The sequence below is a fragment of the Aphelocoma coerulescens genome, chromosome 21 (genome assembly GCF_041296385.1).
Source record: "Aphelocoma coerulescens isolate FSJ_1873_10779 chromosome 21, UR_Acoe_1.0, whole genome shotgun sequence".
NCBI lineage: Eukaryota > Metazoa > Chordata > Aves > Passeriformes > Corvidae > Aphelocoma > Aphelocoma coerulescens.
Genome location: NC_091034.1, coordinates 6,023,020 through 6,036,949, shown reverse-complemented (window position 1 = coordinate 6,036,949; position 13,930 = coordinate 6,023,020). Strand labels below are relative to the sequence as shown.

Here is a 13,930-nt window from a genome sequence, read left to right as displayed (position 1 = left end):
CCGCGGGGTGCGGGGCCCGGGGCCCTCCCGGCGGGGCTGCCGCGACGAACCGAGGGTAAAACCCCCGCAAACACCGACAACCCGAGCCGGGAACGAGGAGCGAAGCTGCCGAACGCCGGAAAAAATTCTGGTAGAAACCCGAGAAATACCGACAAAACACAACAGCGCGAGTTCTGTTATTTTAAAAGTTATTATTTTTTAAAGTTAGGCAACCCCCCCCTCCCCGAGCCGAAGGGGATGAGGAAGGAAAAAAAAAAAAAAAAAGGGTTAAAGGAAGAAAATAAAGACAGACACTGGTTAAAAAGTTACGTAAATAAATATTTTTCAGATTAAAAACAAAAGCATGTCTAAACTAGGAACGTTTACAAGATGACAACTGTTAACAAACTTTCTCTAGAGCATTGCTATTTAGTAGTAATAATAATAATATAATAATAATCACCTCTTTATAGGATGGCACCTTGATCCTTAAATATTGTCCAGTGTGTAAGGTCAGTGTGCGGAGGGTTAGGAGCGGAGAGGGCTGATTTTTCTTAAAGGGGCAGATCAGGGGAAGGCTGTGATGGTGCCGGCAGAGAGGAGGGGGCAGAGATAAGTGGTCTGAGGAAGAGGATAGGACAAAAAAAAAAAAAAAAGGGAAAAAAAAAAAAAAAAGGACCAAACCAGCCCGATGATGATGAATACATTGGAAAGTTTTTTTGGCCCTGGTGAGGGTGTCAGATTGAATGCTCTGTGCGCATGTGCGAAGGTGTCCAAACTGACAATGCTGGGGAGATGAAGATAGTGTGTAGCTGCTTCTGGGCTCAAGGAGGAGGAGAGGAATCCACACGCCGACACGATGAGATCCAAGGCGAGGGCGAGAAAACTGCCCAAAAGTAGGTCCTTTCTCTCCCTTCTTCCGCGTACCGGCGGCGGGGCCGGGGGCACGGAGCCGGGCCGGGGGCTGCGCGGGGCTGAGCCCCTCTCGCCCTCCCCGCGGCGGTCGCAGCCCCGCCGCCCGCCCGCCCCTGGGCGCGGGTCCCCCCGCGCTGCCCCGCGCCGCTCCGCGCTGCCCCGCGCCGCTCCGCGCTACAGCGGGCGCGGCGGGCGGGCGGCGGGCGGTGCGGGGCCGGGGGAGAAAAGCGAAAGTTAGCTGGAAGTTGACGAAAGGGGATAGCGAGCAACTTTTTTTTTTTTTTTTTTTTTTTTTTTTTTTTTTTTTTTTTTTATTGAGTCGTTCCAAGTCTTGTGAAATAATATTCCCGGGTCCTGAAATAGTGGGCGCTAGAGGTCTGCGTTTGGCATCTGCCGGCGGGAGCGGAGAGACGGAGCGCTGGAGAGAGGGGAGAGAGAGACAGGCAGAGACGGCGGGGGGGGGTGTGGGAGAAACCCTTCTGGTCTCGGGAACAATTATCGAGGAGAGGGAAGGAAGAGAATTTGTAGCAAAAATGGATCCGCTCTCAGTGAGGGGCTTTGGAGTCGCAGGTCCAGAGGGAAGATCCTGAAGGCAGCTCGGGTGTCCCAGCTGGGGGTTAAGAAGGTCTGGGGGAGGGGAGTGTGGGGGAGTGTCTTTAATTTTTAATTTTTTAAAATTTACTTGGGGGTGGAATTGCAGCTCGTAAGTCTCGCGCAGCTTTTTCCCTCCGTCTTCCAGCGGACCCTCTCCCGTTCGTTCTTTCTTTCGAGTCCTTTTTAGACTGGATTTTCCGAGCAGGAGAACGTGGCTTTTGTAGGGAAAAGCGGGTCCTCTCTGACCCCGCTCCCGCAGAGTCCCGCTGCAAAGGCTCGGGATGGCTCCTCGGTGATTCCCTGTTAGGTTCGGTGGCAGAGCAGGATCCCGGAGCCGGGGCAGCCTGTCCGTCCTTCTCTGCTATTACTATTATTATTATTACTATTACTATTATTATTACTATTATTATTATTGCTATTACTATTACTATTATTTAGTTTCTGTTTCGCTCTGCCTCTGTGCGAAATGTCTGGAGCTGGAGTTCCAGCGCAGTCTGTGCCCCGCTGGAAACTCTGCTCGTAGCTCTCGGAGGAGGCTCCGGCGAGCAGCGGCGCCCGCTCCGGTTCGCTCGCGTGGGTTTCCACGGGAGCCCCCGGGGGGACCTGGGGCCGCTCAGAGCAGGGCTCGGGGCGGGGGGATCCCCCCAGGTGAGGGGATCCCCGCAGGTGATGGGGGGCAGCCCCCCCTGCAAACCCCTTTTGGGTTCAGCTTCTCCCCGGGGCTGCCGAGGGGTCACGGGCGCTCGCAGCGCTCCCACACGTGGGCTCCGAGGTTGATTTTGTCATTCAAGTTCGTTCTTTCGGAGCCTTTTCACGCCGCCAAGGTCAGCGGGCAGGGCTGGTCCCGGCCCCCGGGATGAGCCGCAGCCGCCCCTTCCCGGGGAGGACACCCCCGTTCCGGGGGGACCCCGCTCTCCAAACCCAGCGCTGCTCCTCGGGCCAGGTTTCCTCACAAAGTCTCTTTGTCGCCGCGTTTGTCGCCGGCCCCGAGCTCCGGCCGCCGTTCCTGTTTTGCGGCCGCCACGCAGCAGCCCCAGGCCCAGCGATTTACCTTGGTGTCGCGACATTTTCCGTGGCGCTCCAGGAAGGTCCCCCTGTCCCCAAATCGTGTCCGTGTGCCCCCCGAACACCTCCCTGGGCTCTGCGGGCGCCAGCGCTGCTCAGGGCAGGATGGGTCACTCTTTACGTGGTCAACATTGTCACCCCATCGCCGGGGAGTCATTCGGGAAGTTCTTTGAATTAATCCGGGGATTTTATTTTATTTTATTTTATTTTATTTTATTTCAATAAACACTCGTTTTAAGCGTCCCCGTTCAAATAACAACTTTTTAAAAAGTCGTCGCTGTTTTAGATTGTTAAAGTGAGGAGTAATTTTCAGTGCTCTCTTGGCTGGAAAAGCGAAGTTGTATGGTTAAATAAGGCGGAATATTTCACTTTTACTTTTATTTTCCTTTCCCCCCCCCTTTTTTTTTTACCCTTTCCTTCTCTTTCTTTTTACTTCTTGAAGAGGCCCAGGGTTTTTGCAGATGTGCCCCGGCGGGTTCAGTGCGGGTTTTTGCAGATCTCTCCCGGTGGGTGCGATGCGGATCCGGCCGCGTTTGAGCGCGGCTGAGACCCTCCACGCTCCCCCCGTGAGCTCTCAGCGAGCTCCTGCAGCTTAAGGGCTAAAAGGATTTCGGTGCCTGGATATCTCAAGAACTCGGGGAAGAGCTGGGAGCTCCGCGGCCGGGAGCGAGCCCTTCCCGGCGGCCGGAGCTGCGGCCGCGGCCGCGGAGTGGCCGCGATCACGCCTGGAAGCGCCTGCTCGGGGGCTGAGCCCTGATTAAAATCAGGTGTTTAATACAATACAAGGCCCAACGGTTTATGGGGTTTCAGCCGAGGATTTTTTGAGAACACAGTTCAAAACAGTAGCCCAGAGCTAAGGTTTCAATATCCCAGGAGTATTTATTTGCGAAACAGATTAAACACGGACACGAGTGTAGGGATCTCGCTGTATTTTCCCCCGCAAGGTAGCGACAACTTCTTGCACCGCACGAGACCCCGCAGGTCCCTTCCCAGCTCGCTTTCCTGGATGCTCCAGCCCCGGGAGCGGCTGCGGGTGCTGGGAAAGCCCGCACGGCCCCGGTACGCGGCCGCCGAGCCGCGCGAGGCAGCGGGACGCGGGGCTTTAAAAACACGCTATGCTGTAGAATTTCATTTCATTGGACAATATTTTAAGCAGATGTGAGGCTCCGCTGGGAATTCGGCTCTATTACCTGCCTGGGAAAGGGGGCGAACGCGTGTGCGCTGGGGTGGGAGCGGAATTCTCGGCCGTTTCAGTCCCACTCACACCGGGAGAGCGGCAGGTACCGGGGCAGCGGAGCTGAACCGGAGCCGGGAATGGTTCTCGCTCGCTTTGTGGCTCCCGGCCGGGCTGGGAGCCTTTAGGAATGGCTGTAAATCAAAAGACGAGGCTCGGTCAGGGTGCGGGGAGGCGCAGCAGCCCCGGGGGTGCCGGCGCCCAGGTGAGCGCTGCCCCCGCATCCCCCGCAGGGCCGGGCTGTGCCCCGCGGCTCCGGGGGCTCGGCCACCCGCAGCCCCGAAGGGGATCCGCGGGACGCGCAGGTTGAAGGCCACGCCGCGTCCCCGGCTCCACGGGCCTCGTCCCTCCGCGAGAAAATAAAATATGGGTGAGTGGGGAGAAGGTTCTGCGGCAGCCGGGGGTCTCGCTGCTGCTGGCGAGAGGATGCAGAGGAGGCGAATAACCCAGGAGTTGGGCGCTGCACGCTTGAAGCGAATTCGTTTCCTTTCGAAATCCCTGCATTTCAGAGTACAAATTTAATACCAAGCTACACACGGCTGGGCAGGATCACAGGCTCTAAATAAATGCTCGTGCTGGCAAACGGTGGCTGATATTTCTGCAGCCCCGGTTGCTTTTCACTGTTGGGAATAGGACCGAGGCACACTTCGGGGCCGGAGTTTTCAGGCAGCGATGAGGTGCGTCCTCCGGGCAGGCTGGACTAGCAGGAGAATGGTTGTAAACCCAGCCCTGCCGTCCCCGGCACCGCTTCCTCGGTTTCAGGCTTCGCCTTCGAAGAGGGAGCAGGCTTCTCGTTTACAGATATTTTATTTATTTATTTATTTATTTAAAATTAAGGGTGATGAGACACTGAAGGGAAAGGGGAGAGGGAGAGGAGCGAACGCAGAGCTGGAGCCCAAGCGCCCCTTCCCGGCGCACGGCTCCGTTTGTGCTCCCGCAGACGCTTCCAACGCTGCAACGCGCGGAGGAGGAAAATTTATGGAGCTTTCGGACGTTTAGGATTTTATTTCCCCCATCTCCAAAGCTCTCCCTCTGCCCTGTTCCTACCCAGAGCCCGGCTCCGGGCCCCGAGGGCGGACACCGGGGAGCCGAGGGAGGCATCGAGCGGCCGCGCTGTGCCCGGCCCGGTGCCCTGCCCTCGGTGACCGGGACGTCCCCAAAGCTCTCCCGGGCCGCGGGTGCGGAGCCCCGCGCAGGTGCGGGGCCGCCGCCACCGGGTCCCCGCCGTGGCTGGGTCCCCCCCTTCCCCTCGTTCTGCCCCGGATCTGTTCAATTAGGCAATTAGGGATGCTGGGCAGGGAAGGGGGGGTGGTTGATCCGCTAATTAAGGTGATGCGTAATTAGCGCTTCAACAAAAATCGCCGAGGATTTAAGATCACTTCACTCTTAATTTTTTTCCCCCCTTAAATTCTACAAATATAATGTATCAGTTCCCCCCACTCGTCCCGCGTGGGTTATTTGGGAAAAAGCACAGAGGGAACAACTGCAGAGCACGTCCTCTCCTTGGCCTGGGCAGGAACTTGGCAAATGGGGGCACCGAGCTGGGGCTTTGACGTGGGGGACTGGCTGCTCTCACCCGCAGAGCTGCAGGTCCGAGGTGCCAAAGTGCTGGAGGAGACGCAGGGATCGGGGATTGGGGTTTGGCCCTCGCTGCCGGCCGTGCTCGTGGGTGTCCGAGCAGCTCGGATGAGGTGCGTGTGATGTCCATCCACGTGTGTTCACATCACGGGGCACTGGCGTGTCTGGATAGAAATAGGAGTTTATAAAGTGCACCAGGGAAAGGCACGTTATCCCGATTTCGCCGAATTCCCGATTTCACTGAGTTCCCGTTTCCCATGAAACCTCCGTGCCGGTGCAAGACGTGTCTGTACTGAGGCGTTCGTCTGTCGGGCTGGCAGCGCACATACAAAGGTCTTACAACACGCAATAAAATCACAGCTACTGTGCGGTCACGGCCCAGAATGTTCTGTGCACAAACCCGACTGAATCTGTATTTTAAAACCCTTCGTCGAACACCTAAACCTGTTTTATTTTTAGGCTTTGCACTGGGACTGCTGTGTGAGTTCAGGGATAGCAGAGGAGGTCTTTAATGAGCTGAGGGGATGAAAATAAACCCAGCATTTTCCTGAGGGCTGCTATTAAAAATACCTGGGGAAGACACTGAGGTCGGGAAGAGCCCAGCATTGCCCTTCTGTTCGATGCTCAGCCGCACGATCCCAGGATAAGACAGCCCCGAAAGGAGCAGGGCTGGGAAGAGCCGGCCGGGATGAAGCGCAGCGCACCTGAGGCTCACACAATCCCCGCTCCCTCGCGGGCAAAAGGCGAGGCAGGAGCTTGGATTTCACAACACGGCCGCGCTGTAATTCATCGCTGCCGCTCGCTGTAATGATACCCCGGCTCCTCGGGCGGGTGGGAGCGTTCCACGAGCGGGAATTCTGCCGGGTTCCACCTGCCCGCCGGGCTGCGGGCTCCTATCCCTGCAGGGAATGCCACGGGAATCTCCTGGGCCACGGGGAAATCGCCTCGCCAGGCGCGGCTGCGCCTCATTCGTGTTTGCAAAGCACCCGGAGATTCTCGCAAGGAAAGGCCCTGTTGAGTGAGGAGTGTTATTATTGTGATTATGGCTCTGATTATTACGGCTTACGTGTTTTATAAAAGCTCCGTGCTATTGAATACGGTGCTTTAAAGACAAAGGCCTGAGAAGTTTGCAAACATGAAGGAGGTGAGGCTCAGGAGCCACCTGGATGGTGGGGAAGGAGTTGTTATCCTCCGGCAGGGCTGGGGAAGGGAGGAGGTGTGTGCAGTGACTTGTGCAGGATTCCCTCCCGCTCCTGGTGACAGGATCAGGAGGAGAATCCCCATTTTTCAGAGCTGCTTTTGCCCTTCTAACTCTAAAATTTACATCCTCTCTGTTTATTATTATTCCCCCCTTCTTGTTGCATTAAACTTGTGGTGTGTGAAATCGTTTAGTGGAAGAAAAACCTGCATTTCCAACGCAGCCCCTTTCTGTGGCACAGGGCCGGTGGCACCTGGGATTTTTGGTGCTCTCCGTGGGCCAGGGCAAGCTCAGGCTTTGTTTCCACAACTTGCTGCCTCTCTCCTGTTGCTGGATGTGTTAATTTTTTCCCCGAGTTGGAGATGATTTAAATGACAAACTCGCGCGACTCCGGACGCTAACGGGAAGCATCCAAATCTTGGCCGAATAATGATTTTCTCATGCCTGTTTCCCAAAAGATATCCTACATCCCAGGGGGGTGAGGAGCCAGCACATCAATAAATGCATGTCCACAGTGTCTGTCTGCAGCTGGGGATGGAGACATACGAAGGGGATGTGCAAACTCATTTGTTCCCACTCTCTGTAGCAGCCTGTTGATATGTCAGTGCTGCAAGCATCCCCCAACAAAATTCCTCCTGGGTTTCCTGATCTTAAATTCACCCTTTGGGGATTTTTCTTTCTTCTTCTTTTTTTTTTTTTTTTTTTTTTTTTAATTTTTTGGCTTTTTTTTTTTTTCTGGAGGAATTTCAGGTCAGGGATGTTGGAGTGGAAAAGATCTATGACCTTATTATTTCTTTTATTTTCCTAATGGATTTTCGTGCATCAGCCCTACCTCCTCACGGCTGTTTATTCTCATTTTTATTGCCCTTGGGTTTGCGTTGTGAGGCGCCCAAATCTGCAACGGAGTGTCCCTGTCCCGGGGAGGATTTCTTCCTCCTCTTCCTTCCCTGAATGATGGCACCTTCTTTGCTCATAAAAATGAAATATGACTTTCATCCCCACACTAAGTGTGCTTCACGCTTCTGAATGCTCATACCCTGAATAAGGAGGTTTTTTTTTTATCTCTGAGGGTTTTTTTGGAATTGGGAAGAAATCTCCCTGCAGTAAGGGATGTCTTGGTGGATAGGATTGGAAAATGACCTCCTCTGCCATGGATTTAAGTGCTTCTCTGTGCGGAGCTGTGCAGGACAGTGGGAGGAAGGAAAGTTTCTGTTCAGAGGGTGACTGAACTTTCATCCTGTGCCCTAAAAGAGGTGTTTTACCCCAATTTGTAAAAATAGTTAATAAGGTGGGGTTTTTCTGTACCACTGAACCCACTTTTGTGCTGCAAACGAGGCCACTGGTCCTCCTGGGGAGACATTTTCCAGGTGAAAATGGACTGAGACAGCCAAATTATTTCCAGTAGGCCACAGAATAATGCCTCCATCACGGTAAATCTTGGGCTGCGCCGAGCTGGTGTGGAAAGACTTTGTCTTCTCTTCACCATTCCCTTTTTCTAATTATATTAGGGACAAGAGTGGGGCTGGCTGGACCACAGCCCTCCCCAAAGCAGGGACTGCACAGCCACCGGGGCTGAGGTGTCAGCCCAAAAGCAACCAGGTGCTGATTTATTTTTTGCCTCGATAGTTTTACATCTTTCAGGTGTTTTGCTTTAAGGTCAGGTTTGGGAGGTGGTGGGGGTTGGTTTTTTTGTTGTTTTTTTTTTTTTGCTGCTCTGTTGTTCTTGGCTTGGGAACTCTCCCAGCAGAGCCCTGAGACACAATGCCCTGGCCTCAGCTATTGGGATCAATTTAGCCATCATTACCAGATAACGCTGTCAGCCCGTTTGAGATCCATATTTGTTTAATAGTTAATGTTCTGGACAAAATACAGAGGGGTGGGGAGAGAAGTCAAACTGCCCTGAATGCTCTGCTTATTTTATATCCACTATAACTATTTTTGTCCATGAAAATTGGCTTAATTATATCAATGGAATGTTTCTTTTTCAATTCTGTAGGCAATTAGTCCATCTTGCTGGCTGCAATTTATTTTAATAAAAAAATAAACCAGTGGCGTGTTCAGTTCCTCATCCCCTGGGGACAAATGCGATTGGTGTGTTTAATTTCATTAACTACAATGCGGCCTACTGGAAAAATGTATAAAATCAGCTTTATACAGCTTAAACACTGGCATTTGAAACAAATCATTACTGCATTAGCTGTCACCCCGGTAATTCTAGAATCCAAGACAAAAATATTATAGCTGTTTTTATAACCCTCTGCAAATACACTGTTAAAATAATTTGTAATCATTTTTTAAACAAGGCCTGATGTTTCCAGTTAAAATATCTTATCACCACCAGAGAAGGTTGGCTATTCATTATCGCATGGAGGCTTTATTGAATGATTCATGGGTTGCTTCCCCAGCACAAAATCCCCTCCTGTCTGCCTGGAGCTCCCTGGTTTGGAGATGGACTCTCAACACTCGGTGGTTTTTTGAACCAAATTTGTGTTGCACTGGTTGTAATTCCACTTCTGGGAGGGCAAGTGCAAGGAGCAGTTTTTTTCAGCTGTGCAGATGAGGAATATTCAAAAATTCAGCATCATCTCCACCTCCTCCTCCCCTTCCACAGCTTTTCTTTCCGTGAGACCCAGTGGGGAACATCCTAACACAGCTCTGAGTATTCCTTTGGCCTCTGAGGTGGGAAAGGAAGAGCTGAGGCTGTGCCCATCCCACTTTCTGTTCCCAAAATCAGCCCTCAGCCCCGATTCTGTGAGGTTCAGCCCAGCACAGCCCCTCTGAACCCAAATATTTGACACACCCACAGACCCCGGTACTTTGGTTCCCACTGTACCCCCTTCACTCCACCAGGGTGTTTTTCAGATGCCAAAATCCGGCCACAAAATGGTTCTTTTTTGCTTTTAAAATGTATCTTTTCCCTGTGTAAGAGCACCCAGGGCTGGTTTAAGAGAGGTGTAACCAGTGACTAACGCTGGGCACAGCCCCCACGCCTGATCCTGAGCTTAAACTGATAAAACTCAGGATTTCTGTCTTAAGTGAGAGGCCAGATCCCCAACTCATGTAAATCAGCATCAACATCAATGAACCTAATTTTCACCAGCCCCAGAGGCTTTGTGTGTGTGTGTGCACAATAAAAGGTACAGATCTGGGTCTAGAACAGCTTTAAGGGGGTTCACTGCCAGCGCCTGCAGATCGAGATCTGACCCAGAAACGCAGCTTGGCTTGGGTTGGTTTTTCTCCTCAACTTAAGGAATGATCAATTCTATAACCTCAGCAGTTTTCAGACAGATTGCTATTTTCTGAAGTGGCAAGGACTTCCTTTCCAGGGGAGTAATCCACGGAGGATGGGCCACACTGGACATGAGCCATCTGCTCCCTTGCACGCACTCAGCTTTATTTATTTCTTCTCCCTTCCCCTGCTGTCATAACCAGTAGTTCATTTTCTTTCCCTATCTTTAACTTTACAGCAGCGGCACCTTGTTGGAAGTGATAGCAATTTATTGTTTTATTGGCGTGCCAGGGCAGAAAAGGATCAGCTTTATTTCCTTCTCGGGATGAAATCACTTCAGGGGCACTAAAGGAGCTGGGGGCAGTTTCTCTCCTGGGTCTGGAGGGCACAGAGTGGCTGTGTAGGGTTGGGATTGGGATCACAGCTCTCTCTCAGTTCCCTGGGCTCTGGGGGGTGTCAGGAAAGCTGCAGGATGAGGGGAAAAAAGAGATTTTTCCATCCTTGTCACAGAGAGGCTTTACCTGGGGTTTAGGCGTAGGATTAGGCTGGGACCAGCTCCAGCCAAGGACTGGCCCCCAGCTCCAGGGCTGTGTTAGCAGATGTCTTTCTCCTCTTTTTTTTGGGGTCAGGATTTGTTGGCTGGGAGGAAATGCAGGAAGTTTGACCCAAAGTTTTGCTCTGAACATGGAAAAGTTGCAGTGGTGGAACGGGGGCAGCTCCTGTGCCCTGTTATTACAACAAAACCAACTTGGAGCACACTGAAACAACATTACCTGCTCCAGGACGCAGGAAAAGCAGGAATTTGGCCTTTTACTGAGCTGACAAAGTAACTTTCCCAGCTTAAAAAAATAATTTACCCTCAGCTGCTCCATCTGTGACATGGGAGGGATCCCCTCGCTGTGATTTCTGGATCAGCAGTGTCTCATTAATCACCTTTGTGTTGGTCCAGCTCCCACTGAGGTCCTTGGGATGATTTTGTCGAATTTGCTGCTTCAGATTTTTCCCTTTTTTTTTTTTTTTTTTTTTGCAAGTTTCATATTTGGCTAAAAAGCCCTCGTTCCATCTCAGACACTAATAAAAAAAAGCTTTTGTTTACTCGTAGTCTGGCATTTTCTTTGCTTTCAGGACAGTGTTTAGTGGTTTTTATTTCACGGCGAATGGACCTTTTGGGCTCAATCATGTAAATGAATTTTTAAATGGCTGTGCTGCGAGTTCATGTAGTATAAAATCCCTCCACCATTTATTTTTTTTTTCTGTTTATAGAAAAGGGCTGGTTTCATTTTATATTTTATTGCCTCCATGTGAAATAAAGAACCTGCACAACTTGCGAGTGATCAAATGTTTTATTCCAGAATTATCACATAGGGATAAAATAAATTTCAATCCCTACATGGCACAATAGGCAGATTTAAAAGGAGTTGATGCCTCGTGGAGAACTTTGAAAAGCCCTCTGCTCAACAACAGTTCTGCTCATGTATCCCACGTAGGAGAATAAAACCAGATCTTGGTTACTTTGGGAGTTCTTAAACATTTCCTGCTAGAATTCCCTGCAAGTCTTTATCCAAGGAAAGTTCAGGAGAGAATTTGGTTCTTCGTCCTCTGTTCCTGAGAGTGTTTATTAGGGAGGGATTTTCACAGGTGAGCCTGCAGGAAATCCAAGTTATCTTCACTGGTGTCCTCAAGGAAATGCCTGAGGAGCTACTGATGTTCCCTCAGACACCCAGAGATTCCTGCTTTTCCACACAGATACAATATTTGGGCAGTTTAGACCTTTTAGGTGATTTTAGTGCTCCCTTAAATAATTTCTCGTCTGGGGTTTAGGATGATTTGTATAAAAAATGGGTTCACCTGTGGAGCAAAAAGTCACCAACCTGTGAAACATCCTCGGAGAATCCCTGCTGGATCCTGCAGCTGCTCAGAGCAGCAGGTGGATGATACAGATGTTCCACATTTCCAAGTGTTTTTCATTTCCTCTCCTAACTCACTCTTGGCTTTTTAAGTCCCATTTCAGATAAAGGAGCATTTTTGCTTGGCTCTGGAGGGTGTCCCCAAGTTTGGTGCCACCAGCATCATCTCCAGCCACAGCCAGAGAGTTTCTCCCACATCCAGGAGTCAATTCCCAGCTAAATGTTGATTTTTGGAAGAGCAGTGTCTGTTCCAGTGGATCAGGGGAAGGAGCCTGCGTTTAACACCCATCTATGAATCTGTTTTTATTATGGACAGTAACCAAACAGGGTTTTTTTTGTTATTAACTATAGTGGTTTAGCAGTTTGTGAAAGGAGGCATTAACCAGAGCTGCAGAATTAACTGCAGCCAGCAGCTCCTCGGTGTTCCTGTGACATCCAGGACATTTGTGTTGTGTGGGGGAATTTGGCTGCTCAGGCCAGGAATAAGTTCCTGCAGGCTGGGCTGGGAGAGAGCTGAGGTTCTGGAGGGTCAGTGGCTCAGCCCCAATCCCACACCTGGAGAAAAAGCACAGAGAAATGGCCCTTCCCACCTTCCCTGCCTGAGAATTCCTGGTTATTTACTGCAGCACCCAGAGCTTTGGTGAATGAGGTGGGGGGAAAGTGAAACAATGGGAGATTCCTGGAGTGCTGCGTTGCTCTGAGCCCTCCTCCCTCTCCCTGTGAACACCCCCAGGGTGTAACAGGGCAAACTGAGGCTCGTGCCCAACTCAACAGCAGGAACTGTGGATTCCAGGATGGAATTTTGCCTTTCCCCCTGTGCAGCTCTTCAAGGCCTGGAGGGAATCATCCCCATGGCCGGGCTCGCCCTGGGCAGCATCAAAATCTCACTGCCCGGAGCTCCAAACCTGCTGAGGTCCTTGGTGGCTCCTGGTGGTCTTCCCATGGACTTTGCTGGACTTTGGAGCAGGCCCTGAAGGTTCTGGGGTCTTTGGGACATCCGTGGTGTTTCCATGTAAAGAGTTTTTCCCCCAGTCCGAGCCCCTGTGTAGCTCTGGGTAATGATTAACCACCAAGGGGCTGGGGTAAGACGGGTTTATCTCCACGGAAAAAAATCAGCCCTGCCTTTGTCTCCACTTCTGAAGTTCTCCTGGTGGGATTTGGCTTTTAAATATTTGTAAATGTGCTCGTTGGGGTTGGTTTTTCTTTTTTTTTTTTTTAATTTTTAACCTGCAATTTGTAGAGTTCTGTGCCTGATTCTGTGCCCAACCATCCCAGAGCAATGTGTGTTTCTGCCCCCCTCAGAATCCCAGGATAAGCGGGATGATCCCATTCCATGGCAACATTTTGGTAATTGAAGACTGAAGAGACAGCCTGAAGGACTCCCATGTCAATATATGTATTTTATATCTGCATTTCTAGTCCAGAGTCACAAGTTATAACTATTTAAGGAGTTTTCTTCTTGTTTACAGCGGCAGATTCTTAAATTCCCTTTTCAATTCTTTCAACAACGTGACTTTCCACATGTTTAAAATGAGAAAAACCCCCGAAAACAGCCCAAAACCAACCTGCTGGTGTATCTACGTAGAGGTTAAATATTGGCAGGGTGGCCATTTAGATCCTTGTGCCTTGGTGCTCGCATTAGAACAAAAAAAAAAAAAAAAACCCAAAAGCCAGCACTCTTGAAAAATTACTGAATTCTCCTTGCAGTGTCGGGTTCCAAGATAATGATGTGTCTGTGTGTGAAAATATTAAATTGCAATAACATGCAGAGTGAGTGGCTTTCTGAATGGGGTATTCAGTTCACAGCTTGGACTATACATAAAGCTAGTGAGTGACAGAATACAAATGGTGTCATAAAACATCAGGGGAATTTAGAGCCAGCCTCAATCTTTTTGATCTATACTCTATCTGCGGAGCTCTCCCCATCTATCTTTAGTTAATGAAACAGTTAAACAGATTTAATTATTTATCACTGTTTAATGTCAGGAGTTATCAAAACAGATTACGCTTCCCCCCCCCACGCTTCAAGGTATTAGAAGGACTCTCAATGTATTCACTGAAGCCTGGGATGCTTCCTGTGCTTTAAAACAGGTTTTTAAATGGTTTTAAACCCAAACTCGTTGGTGCCAGTGGATGCTGAGTTTCCTTGCCTCAGAACAACTTTATTCCTGCAACTTGGCCCGTTTCTGACACAAACTGCTTTTATTCTTCCCAGAAAACAGAGGGAAATG

General features: G+C 50.5%; 1 protein-coding gene across 1 annotated transcript in view; it reads left to right on the top strand.

The window, feature by feature from the left end:
* Positions 1–801: 801 nt before the first annotated feature.
* Positions 802–13,930, top strand: part of PRDM16 (PR/SET domain 16) — a 294,806-nt gene continuing 281,677 nt past the window's right edge. The window contains exon 1 of the mRNA XM_069034721.1: positions 802–875. Coding sequence (XP_068890822.1) covers positions 839–875 — 37 coding nt within the window. The 5' untranslated portion in view covers positions 802–838. The remainder of the gene's footprint in view (positions 876–13,930) is intronic.